Genomic DNA, 19,173 nt, shown 5'->3' with positions numbered 1-19,173 from the left:
TCTCGAGCTTCGTAAAAGTGTTTCACACTTTGTAATGTTGTTTTGCACTTCCCGGCCACCGTACTATACAATTTAAAGACTTCATGTATTTAGTATTTATGTATTCATATTTATTTACAAAAAAGTTTGGTACAATGTATGCATTGTGTTCATGTACAGTTCTTAAATATATAATTACATTGTAACAAGGACACCTTAAAATAAAGTGTAACCAGATTTTTTTTTTAAATATAAGTACAATGTAAAAACATGAAAACTGTTTCACAAGTACTAGTGAAAAGTAAAAGTATCTCACACCCTTGTGTATCTCCATGCTCAGCATTAGTTCATATGCATTTAAGTTCACAGAATTACAAAACCCCAGCAGGAACGGGCATTTCAGACTGTTGTTTAGTATCACAGTATTTCATCCTAATATTTCTTGGTAATGTTCTTCACTTAGAAGCAAAAAATGAAAATAATGTCAGCTCTGCAACAGAAGTGCAGGTTTTATAGCTACAGCGGGATCGTATGGAGCTGCTGTGGTCTATAAATGTACAGCCGTGTGCTCTATGAAGGGAGCATATGTCTTCAGCGTTGGCAGTGCAGTAGATCTCATGCAGTTAGTTTGACTCCGTACAAACAGCGATGACGTACGGCCCATGTCAGCAGGGTCAGAGCTCCGCTGAGACGGCAGCAGTGTGGGTGTTTATAACGAGCAAAATAATGTGCGCTAATTAACAACAGCCACACTAAACAGATGTCTGATCTCACTAACTCAATGCAAATGTCTGGAATCGCTGTGATTAATTAGTCAGGTTTATGCTTGCTAAATGAATACATGTACTGAGGCTATTGCTCATACTCTGGGTTATTGATTTGAACAAAGCTCTATCCCTAGTGTACTTCAGTGTTAATTTGCTGCTCATTAATAGTTAGTACGGTAGTTGTTTAGGGATGTAGAATATGGTCATGCAGAATATGTGCTTTATAAGTACTAATAAACAGCCAATATGTTAATAATAGGCATGTTAATAAGCAACTAATTAATAGTGAGAATTGCTCCCTAAACTAAAGTGTTACCAAAAAATTATTTCCTGAAATAAAATAAACATTAACCGAAATAACCGAAATCACATTTGGCAAATTACAGCTATATTTCAAGGCAACTTGTGCTGAAATATATGGAAGCCCGTTTCCGCCACTGAATAAAAAAAAAAAAAAAAAAGGTTATTGCGACTTTTTAATCTCAAAATTCTGACTTTTTTCTTACAAAATTGTGAGATATATACTCACAATTGCGAGTTATAAAGTCAAAATTGCGAGATATAAATATAATTGCGAGTTTATATTTCACAATTCTGAGAAAAAAAGTCAGAATTGCGAGAAAACATTTTTCTCGCAATTGCGAGTTTATATCTCGCAATTCTGACTTTTTTTTCTTGCAATTCTGACTTTTTTTCTCAGAATTGTGAAATATAAACTCACAATTGCAAGTTATAAAGTCAGAATTGCGTGATATAAACTCGCAATTGCGAGTTAAAGTCCAGTTTTGAGGGGGAAAAAAAGACTGATATGTTCTCAGAATTGCGAGTTTATATCTCACAATTCTGAGAAAAAATAACCTTTTTTATTTTTTATTCAGTGGCAGAAACGGGCTTCCATAGAAATAACTATAACTAAAATATACTGGTTTGAGTTGAGAAGCAGTAATCCGAGTTTATGAGAGTGGATTGTACACAGCAGTAATCCCTGATACGAGATACGCACGATGATGAAATTCACCATGGTCAGCAAACAATAATGAGCAGCTGTAATCTTACACTTCAATCACTGTAATCACAGCTCAGCTGAACGCATGCATTTCAGATAAACACTCTCTCTCAAATGCTTCACCTATCAAAGATTCCTTTAACTCGCTTGCTGAAATACATTGACTTTATTAGCAGACAGCACACCTCTCAAAGCGATATGTGGTCGGCCACACACCATTAATGTGCTTCACGGGCAATTTTATTAAAGAAAACGCAAACAAAAAAGCAGCCAATTTATGGTGGATAATGGAAAACATTGCAGCAGCTAAATTTGAAGTAGCTCAGTGTGTTTGGTATCGCTCCATCTGAATTGGCCCTGCTTTAGGTTTGAACTACATACGACTTCAATCTAACATTGCAATTTCACCCTGACTGATTAGATGCAGCAAATTAAATATCTAATAGCTGTTATTAAAATCCACAGTCCGTGTTGTAAAAATGCACTGATGTGGTTTTACAATGACTTTAAATGCATCTCGGCAGTTTAAGAGTATGGCGTCACTGATAATGCGCTACTCTTGGCTTTCTGAGCGAATGCCTCTGACGGCGGAGTTTGTACAGCAAACCCACAATCAATTCTGTATGAAACAGCAGGTTCATCTAGAACAGCACCGCTCTTCTATTATTTCCATGATGACTTCTTGTTAGCCAGATACAATATGAGGGCTGCGTTTTCCTCATTGCGAGTCAATTGTGAGGAACAGTGTGAAAACCCAGTGAAAACATGTGGTTTGAGCTGACGTCCAGCGCAGCATGTTTCTGGAATGGCTTCCAGCTGTGTGTGAGCCACTAATGGCACCTCAGCTCCTCTCCGCTGCTGCTTTAAGAGCAGCCAAGCTTCTCCCACCTCCGAGAAAACCAGCACTTTTATTCTCAACTACTGTTGAGAACTCTCTGAAATGGTCGTCTCAAAATGAAAGACTCAGAGCAAAAGCCTGATGACAAATGAGGATGGGTTGGTAATACTGTCTAACGAAGCACCATCAGAGTTGAGAGGATGATCATAACACATCCAGATGTTTACTGTTCCATGACAATCTTGGACATGACTCACAATATAGCACACCTCATGTGTGTGATTGCTTTTATAACATGGATGCTACATAATAGTAATATTAAAGTGCCCCTATTATGGGTAATGAAAGGTTCATATTTTGGTTTTTGGGTGTCCCCAACAACAGGTTGACATGCATGCAAGGTCAAAAAACACTTTCATTTTCTTATAATATGCATTTATTGTTTTACCTTGCTTGCTCAACGACTCCCAAACGATTCGTTTAACGATTCATTTTTCCAAACCCCTCTTATGCTTGATGCTAATCTGCGGTGATTGGTCCGATTTCATTTAAAGCGGTGTTTGTGAGCGCAGTGCTGCTCTGTGTACAGTATTAGACCCCAATCACACCGAACGCGTTTTTTGCAGTGAGAGGCGCCTTGCGTTTTCGCCGCCTGCCGCGTTTTTGCAGGAACGCACGAAGCACCTGAAGTTGAAAAAAAAGCAACTCTGAGCGGAAAAGCGCCCCACTTCATCGCGTTTTTTTCCATTGTCCAATCGAATAAAAGGAGAGGCGGGCCTTCTGTTGTGGTGACGAAAGTTTATGAATGACGAAAGTGACGAATGATGCAGGAGAAACTTTTGGTGTCTGTCGTGGGTTACCCGGAGCTGTATTTTTTAAGGTTTTTGCTAATATGTCAGTTTACTTAACAGCAAAAACCCAAACATTTTAGAGCGCTCGTGCTATAATCCTTTGATTAGACTGACAGGACAGCTGATTCGGTGGTTGCCTAGCAACATAAAAAACGCAGCGCACTGCTCTTTTATTAAAAGTCACCAAAAAAGGCAGTGCGGTGTGCCTAAAAAACACTTTCGGTGTGATTGGGGCCTTACTGGAGAAACCGCTATTTTTACCACTTCAAAAGCGGCACCTAGTGGCAAAGAATGAATTTGCATTTTCATTCAGACCAATGCTAATGTTTCATGTTGACTTCAACATGAAACGGCTTGGGATTCGTTTTAAAAAAAGACTCGTTTCAATGATTCAGAGTCGACTCTTTCTTTTGAGAGACAATAACACGGTGCACTTTCAGATTTAAAACTTTGCAGGATGTTTTCATTCACTTAGAGCTGTGTTACACACTGCATGAAAGGTACTTTTCAAAAATCCATAATAGGGGCATTTTAAGGGGAAAATAAAATTACATCCACAAAATGATATCCTTCCGCTAGACCTAGTCCCTGACACATGGATATCTCTATGGGAGCTGTGATTTAAAGAAATACCTAGACAAACAGGTGTTTCATAGTGTTTCTGATGTTTCTATAATGCAACTAGATCACTATACTGACCAATCATCATGCATGACCAGAACTAGCCAGTTTATAAACAGTACATCGATAACTTCACATTAACCCAAAACCTCAAAGCCAGGTTCAGAAGAAGGAAGCCTTTGTTTGCTTCTCTTGAGTATCACTTTATCATCAACTGCATTGCATCATTATACTGTAAAGACGATTGCATACAGATTCTCTTATTCATAAAGTAAATATACTTTTGCCATTCTCTATTATTTTTGCTACTCGTTCTTGTTTTGTCCTTTATTGCATATTGTTTTATATTTATTGTCTTGTACTTTCTTGTATATTCTTTATATTTATTGTCTCTGTAATCTATTGTTCAGAAATGGGCATTTACTAAAGCTAAGTTACTTTAATAACAGATGTGACATAAACCCTTGTGAACACACTCTGTTTTTAAGTATGCTGAAGAGATTTAACCATCACAGACACTCTCCGTACGAGATACAGCGATCTCTCTGGCTCTTGATAACCCTTGACTCTTTTATGACGTAACATGAGGATAGTGTCTAGATGAGCTCCCGCTGCTGTATTTTCTCTCAGCGGCGGAGCTAGAGTGCTCCCGTCAGCCCTTCAGCTGTATTACACACACGGCTTGTGCTGTAGTCAGCGAGGGATTCGATTAGAGTTCAGTGAATGTTCTCAGGCTGATCCACTGAGATTAGAACTAAACTCAGTCTCAGCATCAGTCCTTAGTAACAGCAACCTGACATTAATGAACGACAGAAAATAAAATAAGCATAATTCAAGTTCATTTTATTGTAGACTTGAGTAACGTTCAAGTATATTTGCCAAATATACTGTACGTAATAGTATACTAATATTAGTTGTATACTGTTCAGACATTGAATAAAGAATATTTCATGCAAGATGTAAATGCTATTGGCTTATGGATATTTTTACTGTACATGTACCCCATTGTTTTTCCAGTGCATATGTAAAGTAAATGAAATATAAATAGTAAGCTATAAGTACTGTATAGTGTTCACTTACAGAAAACTTGGTATAAAACCTAATAAACTAGTAGTTTTACTTTTATAAACTAAACCTACTCGCAAGAAGAATTGAAAAACTACACACACAAGTACACTAAAAGTGCATTGATATTACTATACTTACTGCATAAAATATACTTGAAAAATATACTTGAACGTTACTTTCCTTGCTAAATGAACTTTGTAAGGAAAGTTATTTCTTAAACCTGAGCGTTTACGTTTCTAAAATTGTCTGGAAAACATAAATTACAGAACTACTTCTAAGAAGCCAATATGTGTGAAAAAAAGTGTTTAATAAGCTACTTTATTAAAACAGTGAAATAAATCAACAAGCCAAGCATACTTACAATACTTCATTGCAATTTTTCTTAAGGGCTTTGCTGTAGCTCAAATAGTAGAGCATGGGTTCGATTCCCAGGGAAAGCAAGAGCTGATCAAATGTAAAAACTGTAACTTGAATGCAATGTAAGTCGCTTTGGATAAAAGCGTCTGCTAAATGCATAAATGTAAATGTAAGTATATTCTTGTCAGTATAATTCACCTTGACGTAGTCACCACTGACAAGCTACTCCTAAATATAATGTAGAAACTTTCATTTTCTGTGAAGCTGCTTTGCAACGATTTGTCGTGAAAAGCGCTACACATATAAACATGACATAAAAGTTTACTTAGAGATATACTTTGCAAATTATATCTCTGTTTAGATGATTTAAAAATAGCCTGAAAGTATACTCTCTTATTTTTCATTTTCAAAAGTATGCTAATAGCACACTTGAGTAATATTCTTTTTTGTATGTAAGAATGGCTTGATTCTGACTGATGAAGTTTGTGTGTGTGTGTGTGTGTGTGTGTGTGTGTGTTAGCCTTGATACTGAAGCAGAGGAGTGTTTCTCAGCAGTTCCTCCCTTCCGCTCTGTGTTCATCCATCCCTGTCAGTGTTTTCTCAGTGTGTGTATGATACAGAACAAGGTTACACACGTTGTGTTCAACCACAATGCTTCTGGTTCATGTTGAGCGATATAGAGCATGATTTGGTCATGTGATCACAGCAGACGACCTGTATTAGACACCCAGTCTCTGTGCTTCACCGCTCATTAAACTCTGTCGGTTAGAAAAAAGTGAAAGTTACTAAATCAGTAGCAGGACATACTACCAGCTCATAACAGTGTGAAGTTTTTGTTATACTGCCTTTTCCTTCTTTTAAATCATGGACCACTTGAAACGTATTCAATTGCTGGCAAGGACGTGTTGTAATTGAGCAGAAGTTGAAAGAAGATCTATTTCATAAATTCATGCATGGTGGGATACTGTGGCGGTCAGATCTCAGAGTTTCTATTGGATTTGATGTAGTTCAGGTCATGAATCTGGTTGCATGCACTGTGTGTGTGTGTGTGTGTGTGTGTGTGTGTGTGTGTGTGTGTGTGACGATGATTTCCTCTGAGTGTGGCTCCAGATGGACAGTCATCACACAGTGAGCAGAATAAGCGTCCGTCACACTGACAGCTGATAAACTGCAGCGAAGGCACATGTGTGCGTGTTTAAAACAGCTCTGCGGCCGGCGTCGGGTTCCTCTCTGTCCATTAATCTGAACCCACGAAAGCAAGAAGAACGAGCCATCACTGTAACACGTGTGCTAAAGCCATCATGTGTTGATGTAATGGCGCAGAGGATCTGTGCAGTTCAAAAGGAAATGAAATACTTATTTGATTTTCAGCTCGTTTTAAACACCCACAGCCTTGAACTTATGTTACCAGATTTATGAATATTATTTTTAAGATCATCATTTACAGAGCTACTACTTCAGAAAGTTAGGCCGAATTCACCTTCAGTGATTTACTGCCAGTTTTGTACAGCATCTGGTGACAACATACATGAGTCTATCTGAAACACAACATAATAATAGCGTATACCTTATTTCATTCTATTCACCTAATTAAAAGTACATCATATTTTTGTAATAGCTGTTGAGATAAACAAATAAACACAACAATACCACAGTTTTGATGAGAGAGCTCATGTTTTATTGCGGTTTAAAATTTATATGCATTTGAAAAGCTCTTCATCGTATTGATAACAATTGAGAGCATATTAAAATGCATTTCGCTTCCAACAGTTCAAACTTGAAGCTGTTACATTGAAGGTTAAAGGTCATTGCACAATGAGTCCGACATGTTCACGTGCTTTTTTACGGTTTTTCGTATTCCTCATCCTTTCCTATCAAATGCATGCTACAGATGCGAAAATGCAGAAAATCGAAGCTCACCCGAATTTGTTTTATGACGGACGAAAGTTTTGGAGGCAGTGTGTAAACGTGATTGACACAACGTGAGCTCGTATTTATTTTTTAACGTGCATTTCGGACGAAAATTTCGTACTCAGTGACCTTAAGTGGGTTTTTTATGAGAATGAGAGCCTGAGAGACTGAATTCCTGATTCTCCAAGTCCTATAAATTAAATGTTTTTATAATTAAATGTAAAATAAGTAAATTAAAGGGGGTAGTCAATGTGTGCAGACGTGCAGAAACTCTGCCTTATTTATATTTCACCTGTTGCATTTTTGAATGTACTGAGTGTATTGAAGCCTTCTCTCTGGGTTCAGTAGTAGTGTGTGCTGTGTGTTATCACAGTGGAAGTTGTAAGTTATCAGAGCAGTTTATCACAGTGTCCTGCAGCCGCACTCACTCCCTCCAGACGCACACGGCCCTGAGTCTGTGATAGCACAGCGTAAATGAGTCACGGGAGGACAGACACACGTATCGCATCCCTTCCGGCAGTCCACAGATAACCAGCAGCTCCAGAAAACTAAACTTCATTAATATGACCATCGGCTGCATGAGAGGACATTAATCAAGTTTATTAACATGACATAGGCAGAAGAGGAAAACTGTCTGTTGTTTTTTGGATTCACAAAGTCACCAAAGTGTGCTTTACATTTGTGATGTCTTTATAGTTTGCTCTCTGCAGCTAATAATCTTCTGTAATTCTATTACATATATATGTGACCCTGGTCCACAAAACCAGTCATAAGGGTCAATTTTTCGAAATTAAACGAGCTTTCCAGTGATGTATGGTTTGTTAGGATTGGATAATATTTGGCTGAGATACAACTATTTGAAAATCTGGAATCTGAGGGTGCAAAAAAATCTAAATATTGAGAAAATCACCTTTAAAGTTGTCCAAATTAAGTTCTTAGCAATGCATATTACTAATCAAAAATGAAGTTTTTATATATTTACAGTAGGAAATTTACAAAATATCTTCATGGAACATGATCTTTACTTAGTGTCCTAATGATTTTTGGCATAAAAGAAAACTCTATAATTTTGACCCATACAATGTATTTTTAGCTATTGCTACAGATATACCCCAGCGACTTAAAACTGGTTTTGTGCTCCAGGGTCACATATCTGCAAACTGATCATACTTGTTATACTTTCATTGTTTCAAAATGCACGATCTTTGTAATAACACAGCAACATGATGTTCTTTCAGTTTAGTACTTTTAAAAATCATTTCATTTAAAAGCAAAAAATGCAACATGCATGTTTCAAATCAGCCATGTTGCTGAATTAGAGATGTTACAGTAACACAGGCCACAGTTGTCACATTAAATAAATACACTTACATTTTCTAAATTACATAACTGGGTCCCACTTTATATTAGGTGGCCTTAACTACTATGTACTTACATTTAAATGAATAATTTGGTACAATGCACTTATTGTGTGCATACATGTTTTTACATTGTACCTATATTTTTAAAAATACCTGGATGTAATTACATCTGTAATTCATTTCTGTAATTACATTTATAATTACACTGTCAACCCATCCCTTACACCTTAACCCACCCTTAAACCTACCCATACCACCAAACCTGTCCCTAACCTTACCCATATCCCACCTAAATAGCAGCAAATGTGTTTTGCAATACAGTATGAACACAGTAAGTAAATTGTACTTATTTTTTCAATTGTACATAGTAGTTAAGGCCACCTAATATAAAGTGTGACCCATAACTGAAATAAAATCATTCATTTAGCCATTTTGGAAATCTCAAACCATGCAGTTCCACAAAATTTATATGTATATAGTTTTATCAAATATTCACTGATTAAACATTAAGATTAGTCGGATTAAAATATAGACAGACTTCTTGCTTGTGAAAATCGCACCCAAAAAAAAAAAAAAAAAAGGTTACACTTTATTTTAATGTGTCCTTGATACAATGTAATTATACATTTAAGTACCGAGTAATATTAATTAACTACATGTACTTACTATATGGTCAGGGTTAGGGTTAGGCTCAGGGTTACTTGCATGCAATTATGCAGAATTTGTTGTTGTTATGATAATAGTAAGTGCATGTAACGTGTAACAAGGACACCGTAAAATAAAGTGTTACAAAAAAACAAATAAAACTGCAAGTACTTGTTTGTACTTTATGTGTTTGAGGGAAAGAGTGAGTGATTTGAATATAATATTGTTATAATAAGAATTATGGTCCCACTTTATATTAGGTGGCCTTAACTACTATGTACATACATTTAAATTAATAATTTGGTACAATGCACTTATTGTGTACATGTTATATTTAAAAAAAATACCTATATGTAATAATTAATTTGTGTAATTAAGTTAAGTCAGTTAAGTCATGACGTATTGTACATTTACATTACATTTATAATTACACTGTTGACCCATCCCTTTCACCTTCACCCACCCTTAAACCTACCCAGACCACCAAACCTGTCCCTAACCTTACCCATATACCACCTCAATAGCAGCAATAGTGTTTTGCAATACAATGACCACAATAAGTAGATTTTACTTATTGTTTGATGTAAGTACACAGTAGTTAAGGCCACCTAATATAAAGTGTGACCAGAATTATTAACAATATCAAGAACAGTAAACACTGTAATCTCTCCTGGTCCCTTTACCTCAGTCTAGCCTACATACAATGTGTTTACATACACAGGCAGCTTTTGAGAAGCCTATGGTCTAAAATCTTGTTACACACTGCCCTCTTGTGGTGTAAAGGTGTAAATATGAGTGCACTGTTATTTCAATATAATCTCTGCTTCAGCTGCTGAAATACTGAATTAAAACAGAAATATTTTGTTATTTAGTAGCTTTAGCTGCCAAAAGAGTTCCAGGGATTAAAAACATGAAACATTTAGTGGATTGGGAGTAAACAACGTTTAGACACATCTAGTAAATATTTGCTTCTAGTGTCTTTAGTTAACGTCTTACGGAGTATAACAAGATGTCATTACCCTTTTTTAAAGATATCTTGAAATCAGTCTTTATTAACAGTTTATAAATCAATCACATTGAGTATAAAATGTTTGACAAAAAAAAAGCAAAATTAGGTTAATTGTGTTATTTATAAATGGACTGCCCAAAGTTTTTCATTTTAAAGTGGGATTTGCCGGGAAATATTACTTCCATTCAGAAAAGAAAAACACATTTTGGAAATGGGAGACAGAATGGAGAGAGGCAGCAGTAACGACTCTGACAGGAAATGACATGCATGTTGTTCCTGGTCATTGCTAATTTGCATCAAAAGAGAAGAAACTAAAACATAAATTTCCTAGGAGGGGGGCAGTTGTCATTACTGTGGCCAGCGCCGATCCTAGACTTCTGGGGGCCCTACGCAAAACTCTGTCAGGGGGGATGGATGAAACGCATTTGTCTGTGTTTCTCTCAGTCTCGAATTGCGTTCACAGAAAGCGCTCGAGAAACAGCATCTCTTCCACGGCTCAGTACGCTTTCAAATAGTTTTTTTTAATAAGAGCAAGAGACTGTACGACATTCACGTCACATGATTTGGCTGATTTTTACGTAGAGAGCGTGACAGTTCACCGCATTAAAATAAATGATCATTCGTGTTTTCATAACTGCTGGCCAAATTCAAAATCGAAACTAAAATTAAAACATCTTTGAGAGCAAGGGGGCCCCCTGGTGTTTCGGGGGCCGTACGCAGCTTGCGTATTCTGCGTATAGGGAGGATCAGCTCTGACTGTGGTAAACCTGGTCATGTGGGGCCGCTTGCTGTTGGGTCTGTGAGTGCTTGATTTCTCCAGTAATCTACAACGAAGATGAAAGTGTGCAATTCACCTACAGGACACGGACCGGTGAGGAGCCCAGGTTAGAGCCAAAGTGCAACAGGCCTCAGTGGACAACCCTGCGGTGAAGACTTTCTCATAGGTTTCCCCCAATCAGGGGTCCATAGGTGTCAAATCACTAGATTGAGGGGAAACACTATACGATCACCAGAAGTGTAATGTAATAAGGTTTCAACATAAAAACTAGATCAATAGAAGTAAAACAATCAAGCACTCTAGTATGGAGCATCACCTCAGACATCCATGATGAATGGATCAATGAACTTATGAACAGAATAAGTTTTATGTGCCTGCAACTTCAAATTACATGATGGCAAGATGGGGCAATTTATTTGGTAACACTTTATAAGAACTGCACGTAATGAATCATTAGGTAAGCATTAGTAAACAGTCAGTTCATCCTGTATAAAGCATTGTCCCAACATTAATAGTCATTAGTAAGCAGTTTATAAATACAGCTATAAATGCCTTGTTCTTGATTTATAAGCATATCTATTACAAAGGAGATTTAAAGGCTCAGTTATCTCCCTAACAGAAAAAATAAACAAACACAACACAGAGGGATACAGAACTCAGAAATATTTATTTCAAGATGAAAAAAAATTAAACTGTCCAGCTGTACACTTAAATTTTATTTTTAGTTGTACAGTTTCATTTTTGCATCTTGAAAAAATATTTCTGTGTTCTGTATCCCTCTGTGTTGTGTTTGTTTAACTTGTCTGTTTGGAAGATAAATGAGCCTTTAAATCTGCTTTGTAAATGCTTTACAATGTATGAATAGTCTTCACTTTAGATGAGCTCACAAAAATAGATGGCTGGCAACTACTAAATGTTTTATAACTACCTGACTTAATCATGAATTACAGCAGGAATATGTGTTAATAAAGCATTTATTAACACACTGAGCAACTATTATCATGTGTCTAAATAATAAGATTTATAAATGTACATTTAAATAGTTTATTAATCATTTACTTACACTTTCTAAATGATCTTATGAACCACTGACAACTCCTAAATAACTGGTTTGTAAATAACGTAATAATTTAGAAATGATAAATTAATCATTAATAAAGTATGAAAATACAATTATTAAACATTATAGATATGCTCAAGAACAAAACATTTATAGTTGTTTTTATAAACTGCTTACTAATGCCTATTAATGTTGTAACAATGCTTTATAAATAATGAATTGACTATTTACTAATGACTAACTAATGATTCATAGCGTGCAGTTATTATAAAGTGTTAAAAATGAACTTAAATGATTTTAGCAAATGGCTGCAATATAACAAAGATTGAAAAATTTAAGAGGGTCTGAATACTTTCCGTACCCACTGTAACTGATGATATTGGAATCAACTTGAACTTATATTTAGGGGCCAAGCACCGAATGTGCGGAGGCACCTATTGTGTTTGTTAGCGTTCTTCTTCTTCTTCTTCCGTCGCAAAGTCAATGGCAGCCCATAGAACCGATCGCGGGAAAGTTGTAAAATTTGGCACACTGATAGAGGATAGTGTCAATAGTAACCACAGCAAATTTGGAGTCTCGAAACTCTCTAGCGCCACCACTTGTCCAAACTTTCACTCATGTTTATGCTAATAACTTTTGAACCGTAAGGCAGAAAATGAAAATTTCATGCCGAGTCGAAAAACGTAAGGTTTAGTTTTTTCGCTATCTTCCATTGCGACGTAATTTGTAACAACAGGACGATGGAGGACGCTGTGATCAGAGCTGTGTTTTTGTTGTGTCTTGCGGGGTTCACAATAATAGACATGGACTGTCGACGTAACTTATACGTCAAGCGATTGAAAGATCGGCAAGGAGTTCAAAATGTTCAAAAGTGCCTGCACTTCAGCGTCCGTCCATCTATCGCTGTTCTCCATTCTTGCTAAATATAAGTTGATGCGATGTTTACACAGTATGTGTTAACACAGCGTTTTAAATAATGGAGGGTGAGGGTGTTTTCGTACGCGTTTAGCCAATCAGCGTACACTTACGTCACGACAGTTCCTATGGAACTGTTTTAGACCCTACTCTGAAGTAGGAGCTAATTAGTTCCTCCAAACGGAGTTCCGGGAACTAAAACAGTTCCTAGTTCCCGTGGTGCGAACACGCCAAAAGTGGGTAGTTCCACAATTAGTTTGGGTACTATGAAAAGGTTCCTGCGGTGCGAAAGAACCTATAGTCACCTCACACAGAACACACCACATCGATTTGATAACGGTGCCACCTGTTGGTCAAAAGTGAAAAGTCATTCAGTCAGATTACTAGTAGTATTAAATGATTTTTAAGGCATTTGGACTACAATAATCTTAAAATGCCTTCAATTAATCATTGCTGAAGTTGGTCTGATGCTCCGTGCTATGCTTAGCTCCTCATTTTGCCGCTGATGTGCTTGGCCCCATCATTGCTGCTTGCAGCTATATTTATTATTATTATTATTACTATTATTATTTGGTAAATGCAATTTACTTTTATTTTAACATTTCCTTTAAACATTTATTCAAACATTTCCTTCACACGTAAAAAGGAAAAAACTTCTGTGTATGGGAAAATACATCAAAAACAAAAACACATCAACTGTTTTCAAGGGCGATGTCAGTCGTTGCATTAATTAATTTAAAACATTACATTTAATTACAGTTCAAGATGTTTACGGCAACATTTTTCATATGTTACCCAAATCCGGAATCTCCTCTTTGCTGTCCTCCTGACTCATCTGAATCTCTGCCAAACCCACATTCTCTAATTCAACCATCCGTAATTTGCTCTAATGTCCACGTTTTCACATGGTCCCACCATCAACCCTTTTTTTCTTTACGTCTATAAAAACATAAAAGTGAAACAGTGAAAATCTGTTAGAGTATCTGACATCATGTGACTTCAGATAGTTTAAGAAATATAGTGCATAAGTCATATGACCCACATTCATGATAGTTTTATAGTGCTTATGCATTATTTCTGAAGCCTGAAAGTCTTAGTCATTGTTGTGTTCCTTATAAATTATTACTCATTGCTCAGACAATAAATAGTTGGCATTACTTGCAGATATTTCATAACGCCCTAATCACACCTCATGCTCTTTGCACATACTGTAGTTGGGCTTTCCCTTTGATACATTTTTTTCTGAAATGAAGCAAATAGCAATTAATATAACCAAACTCTAACGGAAATCCTAACCCTAAAAAATGCAACATTTACCATTTTATAAGTGAATAAAGATACTTTTTTTTTTTCTATGACAAGATATGAAAGGAGGTGTTTTAAGTGTTGCTTACTTCTTTGGATATGTTTCAGCACTTCATAAAATAAAAATGTTTTTGTGTAGGACAACTTTTTTAATTGGTTAAATGTAAGTTACATCACTATTTATAGTAATTCATATAATATTTTATAGACAACACATGCCTATATGTTGTCTATATTGTGTGTCACAATATGTTAACTTGAAGGTAACCTAATTTTAGCTACCTTATACTTTACGCTGCAACTATTATATTTAACACTGCAATGTGTATACATTTAAGGTAAAATATTGTTAAAACAATGTTTATTGTGAGTAAAAAGTGTAAATGGGCATTCCCAGAATTCCCTGCACAAACCATCACATTGTTAAAAATGTTATTTAAATTAATTACTTTCTGATTGTTAATAGTTATGTGCACTGGGGTGTTTTATATTGGATTTTATATTATTGAGTTATTTTAAGTTAAATAAGTCAAACAGTCTTGTAATGTTTGTGATGTTATTACTGTGGTTTACTTGCAAGTTTTAATCATAATTTAACCAAAAATTATTACTGCCATTGTTTGTACTCATAATACATAGTGGTTATAACACATACACTTATATAAATGTCAGTTATTAATTATTATTCCATGGTCTGTCTGAATACTGGATTCTGATTGGCTGGCAGCCCTGGTAATGCTTGTATGGCTATCACTATGTTTTACCTGCACTTTTTTAAATCATATTTAAAAACATAGATAAACATTTGCTCTTGTTTGTTTTTCTAAAACATAGTAACACTTTAAAGTGTTGCTGTTAAATAAAGGTATTAGTAAGAGAAATAAAACAAAGATCTAGGCGAGGAGGAAGAGGCTGTGTCATGCTGAAAATCCTGTTATTGTCTGTCAGTTTGATTATTTAATTTCACCTGTTGCTCAACACCTCACAGTTTTAAGAGTATATAAATTGCCATCAGACTGTTCTTAGAGCAGAGAGCAGAAGTAACTCACAACATGGGGATTCACCGTCAGATGTGTTTCCTTGCAAGTTTGCTGCTTGTTATTCATGCTGGACCGATTTCACAGCCATCTGACAAAGATGAAGCCATCGCGGAGGTATGAACTTTTTTGTTTTTTAAATAATACTTGTTTGCCTGTTTTGCAATTTGCCATCATTTCTCCAATAATTCCTTGTTTATTTGCCTGTTAGGATTACCTGAGAAAATTCTACGATCTGGAATACTTGGTATCTAGTTCTTTTCATCAGCCAGAAAAAGATGTCGATCCACTGTCTGATAAGCTAAAAGAGATGCAGAAGTTTTTTGGGCTGAAGGTGACTGGAAAGCTGGACAAAAAAACACTGGAGGTGATGAAGAAGCCCCGCTGTGGTGTTTCAGATGTTGCTGCATATTCCACATTTGAAGAAGAAAAACCCAAATGGCGGACCAACAAGCTCACCTACAGGTGTGTATAATAATAAGAGTTTTCTTTGCATCAGTGCAGTGAAAAAAGCAGATATAGAGAATGATCCTTTTCCACAGAATCGTGAACTACACCCCTGACATGTCAAGAGCTGAAGTGGATAAATCCATAGAGAGAGCATTGAAGGTCTGGGCTGAAGTCACTCCTCTGAAATTCACCCGTATCAACAAGGGCACAGCTGACATCATGATCTCCTTTGCTACAAAAGGTGAGTTTCATCTGTCAATTTATCAATTCATATTTTAACAACCATGTGCTTTTCATTTTGATGAATTCTTTTAAACTAAATTTAAACTTATCATTTTGGCGATATACATGTTAAAAGGCAAGTAAATTCAATTCACTGCATTCCCATTCAATTCAAATGAGTGAATCGTTATGTTCCTAATTGCAACCATTTTTTAAAAAGCAAAGCACGGATCCTTTGGTTGATTTCTAAACAGCATTTATAGAACTGTCATATACTCTTTTAATAGAACATATGTTAATGGAAATATATATTTGAAAAAACAAAACCAAAACAGAACATTTAATGTTAAACCACTAGATGTAAAAATAAACTGTTTCCTACAGATCATGGTGATGGTCAGCCATTTGATGGACGACAAGGCACTTTGGCTCATGCATTTGCTCCTGGTTCTGGAATCGGTGGAGACGCACATTTCGATGATGATGAGATTTTCACTTTGCGCTCATCAAGAGGTGAGTTTTTTCTCTTTTCTTTTCTTTTTTGGTAAAAATATTTTTGGCACCACTTTGATTTCAAGTAAAAATCAAAGCTTTTTAATTTGCACTATGCTTATTACTTCAGACTTATGTGCCCTCTAGAAGCTTGCATTCTGCAAGTGAACGTCGCTTTATTGTGCCATCCCAAAGAGGCACAAAATCACTTTCACAGACTTTTAAATTAAATGTTCCCTCCTGGTGGTAGCTGAGTCGTTTAAAAGCACATCTCTTCCATCTTTATTTGATCCTCTAACTCTAAAACTCTCTATTCTAATTCTGTTCTTAACAAAAAACTTCTCTTTTAGGCTTGCAATTTATTCATTTACTGCTTGTTTTCTTAAATAGATAGAATACAAAAAGATTAGAAAAGCTAGTGTTAGTTGTTTTTTTTTTGTTTTCTTTTTATTTATTATACAATTAACAAAAGCAAAAAAGGCCTCTAACGCTAGCTTGCTCTATTCTTTTTATATTCTGTTTTCTTTTTATTTATTATATAATAAAAAAAAAAAGCCTTGCTACGTGTACTGCGTTAAGCTAACTGAGACTTTTTGTTGATTTTGATTGCTTCCATTGTCCTCATTTGTAAGTCGCTTTGGATAAAAGCATCTGCTAAATGACTAAATGTAAATGCTTCATTTCTCCACAGGTCATGTCCTGTTCTTGGTGGCCGCCCATGAGTTTGGTCACTCTTTGGGTCTATCTCATTCCAGAGTTCGTGGGGCTCTTATGTTTCCCACATACAGCTTTACTGATCCGAATGTTTTTTCTCTGTCCAATGATGACATCACAGCTATTCAGTCACTCTATCCGTGAAATCGGATAAGTTCAGAATACTCAAAATTTTTGTGGACAACGATTAAATAACAATGAAGTCAAACTGAAAAGCTTAAATTAGTTTTTACTTTGTGTTTATGTGCACTGTACTTTACAATTATTGTTTACCATATGTAATGTTTTTCATTTCTCAGTTATTTTGATGTAGTGGTACAATGCAATAAAAACGACACACACAACTTTGGCTACAATTGAGGATTTTTTATTCAGCCTTTTTAAAACCTTGTGACTATGTATCACTGAAAGTCAAACACACTGGAAGAACTTTATTTTATATACAATGAAGACAGTGATGGAGATAGTTAGTGTTGGCGAATTTGCACTGACCTGAAGATCAAACATTTACAATGTCATGCAGCATCTGTGAAATCTTGCTGGTGTGTGCTACTTTCTTTGATATGGTGAAAATCACCATAAACATGCACAAGTCTTTAACCAACAATGGATTGTTTGAAGAAAAAAAGTGTCCTGTTATGTAAGGAGACATCACACAACTTGCTCTTCAACTCAATAGAAGTTACCTTAAAGGTGCCATAGAATGGAAAACTGTATTTACCTTGGCATAGTTGAATAATAAGAGTTCTGTAAATGGAAATGACATACAGTGAGCCTCAAACACCATTGTTTCCTCCTTCTTAGGTAAATCTCGTGAATAAAAAAGACCACTGAAAAATAGAATAAATCAGAACATAACACCAACTGTGACGTAACAGTCGGGATCACTAATAGTTACGCCCCCAACATTTGCATATACCCGCCCATGTTCTAGGCCAGCCGCCAGCCGACCCATCAGAAGTTCTGCAGGTATTGTGAAGAAACAAGCGAGGACAACAGCGAAAATGGCAGATCATGGAAATAAATGTTATGTTCCAGACTGTGCAGGGGATGGGTTGGTGTCTGTATTCAGAAAGGCACGGAAAGCAAATAATGCGTTCTAATAAAATAACTCGAGCCACTAAAAGGACAGGGTTAGCTCCTTGCTAGCAGTAGCCTGTTACATTGCAGTACATAAGATTTCACTTACCACATAAACAGAGTAAGAAGAGATGACTGAGGATGATGGCGAATGATTTACAGATCCTGAGCACCACTGACAAGCATCTGATCTTGTAAAATGTGTGGTAAGTACTGCCGCTGTATAGTATAAACAGACTCCCCGATCTCATGAAAGTGCGTAAATAGTATGCCAAATAAAAATGAAAACTTGTGGTATTGATACACAAAAATGGACTTTGTATATGGTGTGTATATGCTATGCGATGGGTAGGATTAGGGTTGTGGGGTAGATGCGTATCATATGCATGCGAAAACTGCGTATGATATGCACGCTAACAAATTTCGTATCATATGCACGCAAAAACTGCATATTATATGCATGCCAAACACATGCGTATCATATACACACTGTAAAAACAAATTCCGTAAAATTTACGGTAAAAAAACGGCACCTGTGGTTGCTGGAATTCTACCGTAAAAAATACAGTAGCTACATTTTAGGTTTTACGGTTTTAGCTTAAATTTACAGTTAAATATCATAATTTCATTAACTGATATAATGTTAATATACCAACCTATTGAAGTACTGAAATCTGTTTTGTACCTTTGAAATGCACTGATAACCA

At 36.0% G+C, this 19,173-nt stretch overlaps 1 protein-coding gene across 4 annotated transcripts in view; it reads left to right on the top strand.

Annotated features, from left to right (window-relative positions):
* Positions 1-17,842, top strand: part of LOC131537583 (matrix metalloproteinase-18-like) — a 32,333-nt gene extending 14,491 nt beyond the window's left edge. Inside the window, exons 3-7 of one of the 4 annotated variants that reach the window (XM_058771148.1) lie at positions 15,559-15,625; positions 15,720-15,973; positions 16,051-16,199; positions 16,565-16,693; positions 17,364-17,842. In XM_058771148.1, the coding sequence (XP_058627131.1) occupies positions 15,559-15,625; positions 15,720-15,973; positions 16,051-16,199; positions 16,565-16,693; positions 17,364-17,530 (766 nt within the window). In that variant the 3' untranslated portion in view covers positions 17,531-17,842. Of the gene's footprint in view, positions 1-15,486; positions 15,626-15,719; positions 15,974-16,050; positions 16,200-16,564; positions 16,694-17,363 lie in introns of all 4 variants that reach the window. The other 3 variants (XM_058771147.1, XM_058771150.1, XM_058771149.1) reach the window with 3 other exon arrangements.
* Positions 17,843-19,173: the final 1,331 nt, after the last annotated feature.

Source organism: Onychostoma macrolepis, chromosome 03 (genome assembly GCF_012432095.1).
Source record: "Onychostoma macrolepis isolate SWU-2019 chromosome 03, ASM1243209v1, whole genome shotgun sequence".
NCBI lineage: Eukaryota > Metazoa > Chordata > Actinopteri > Cypriniformes > Cyprinidae > Onychostoma > Onychostoma macrolepis.
The sequence above is the reverse complement of the archived record's forward strand: the minus strand, read 5'-3'. Positions and strand labels throughout refer to the sequence as shown.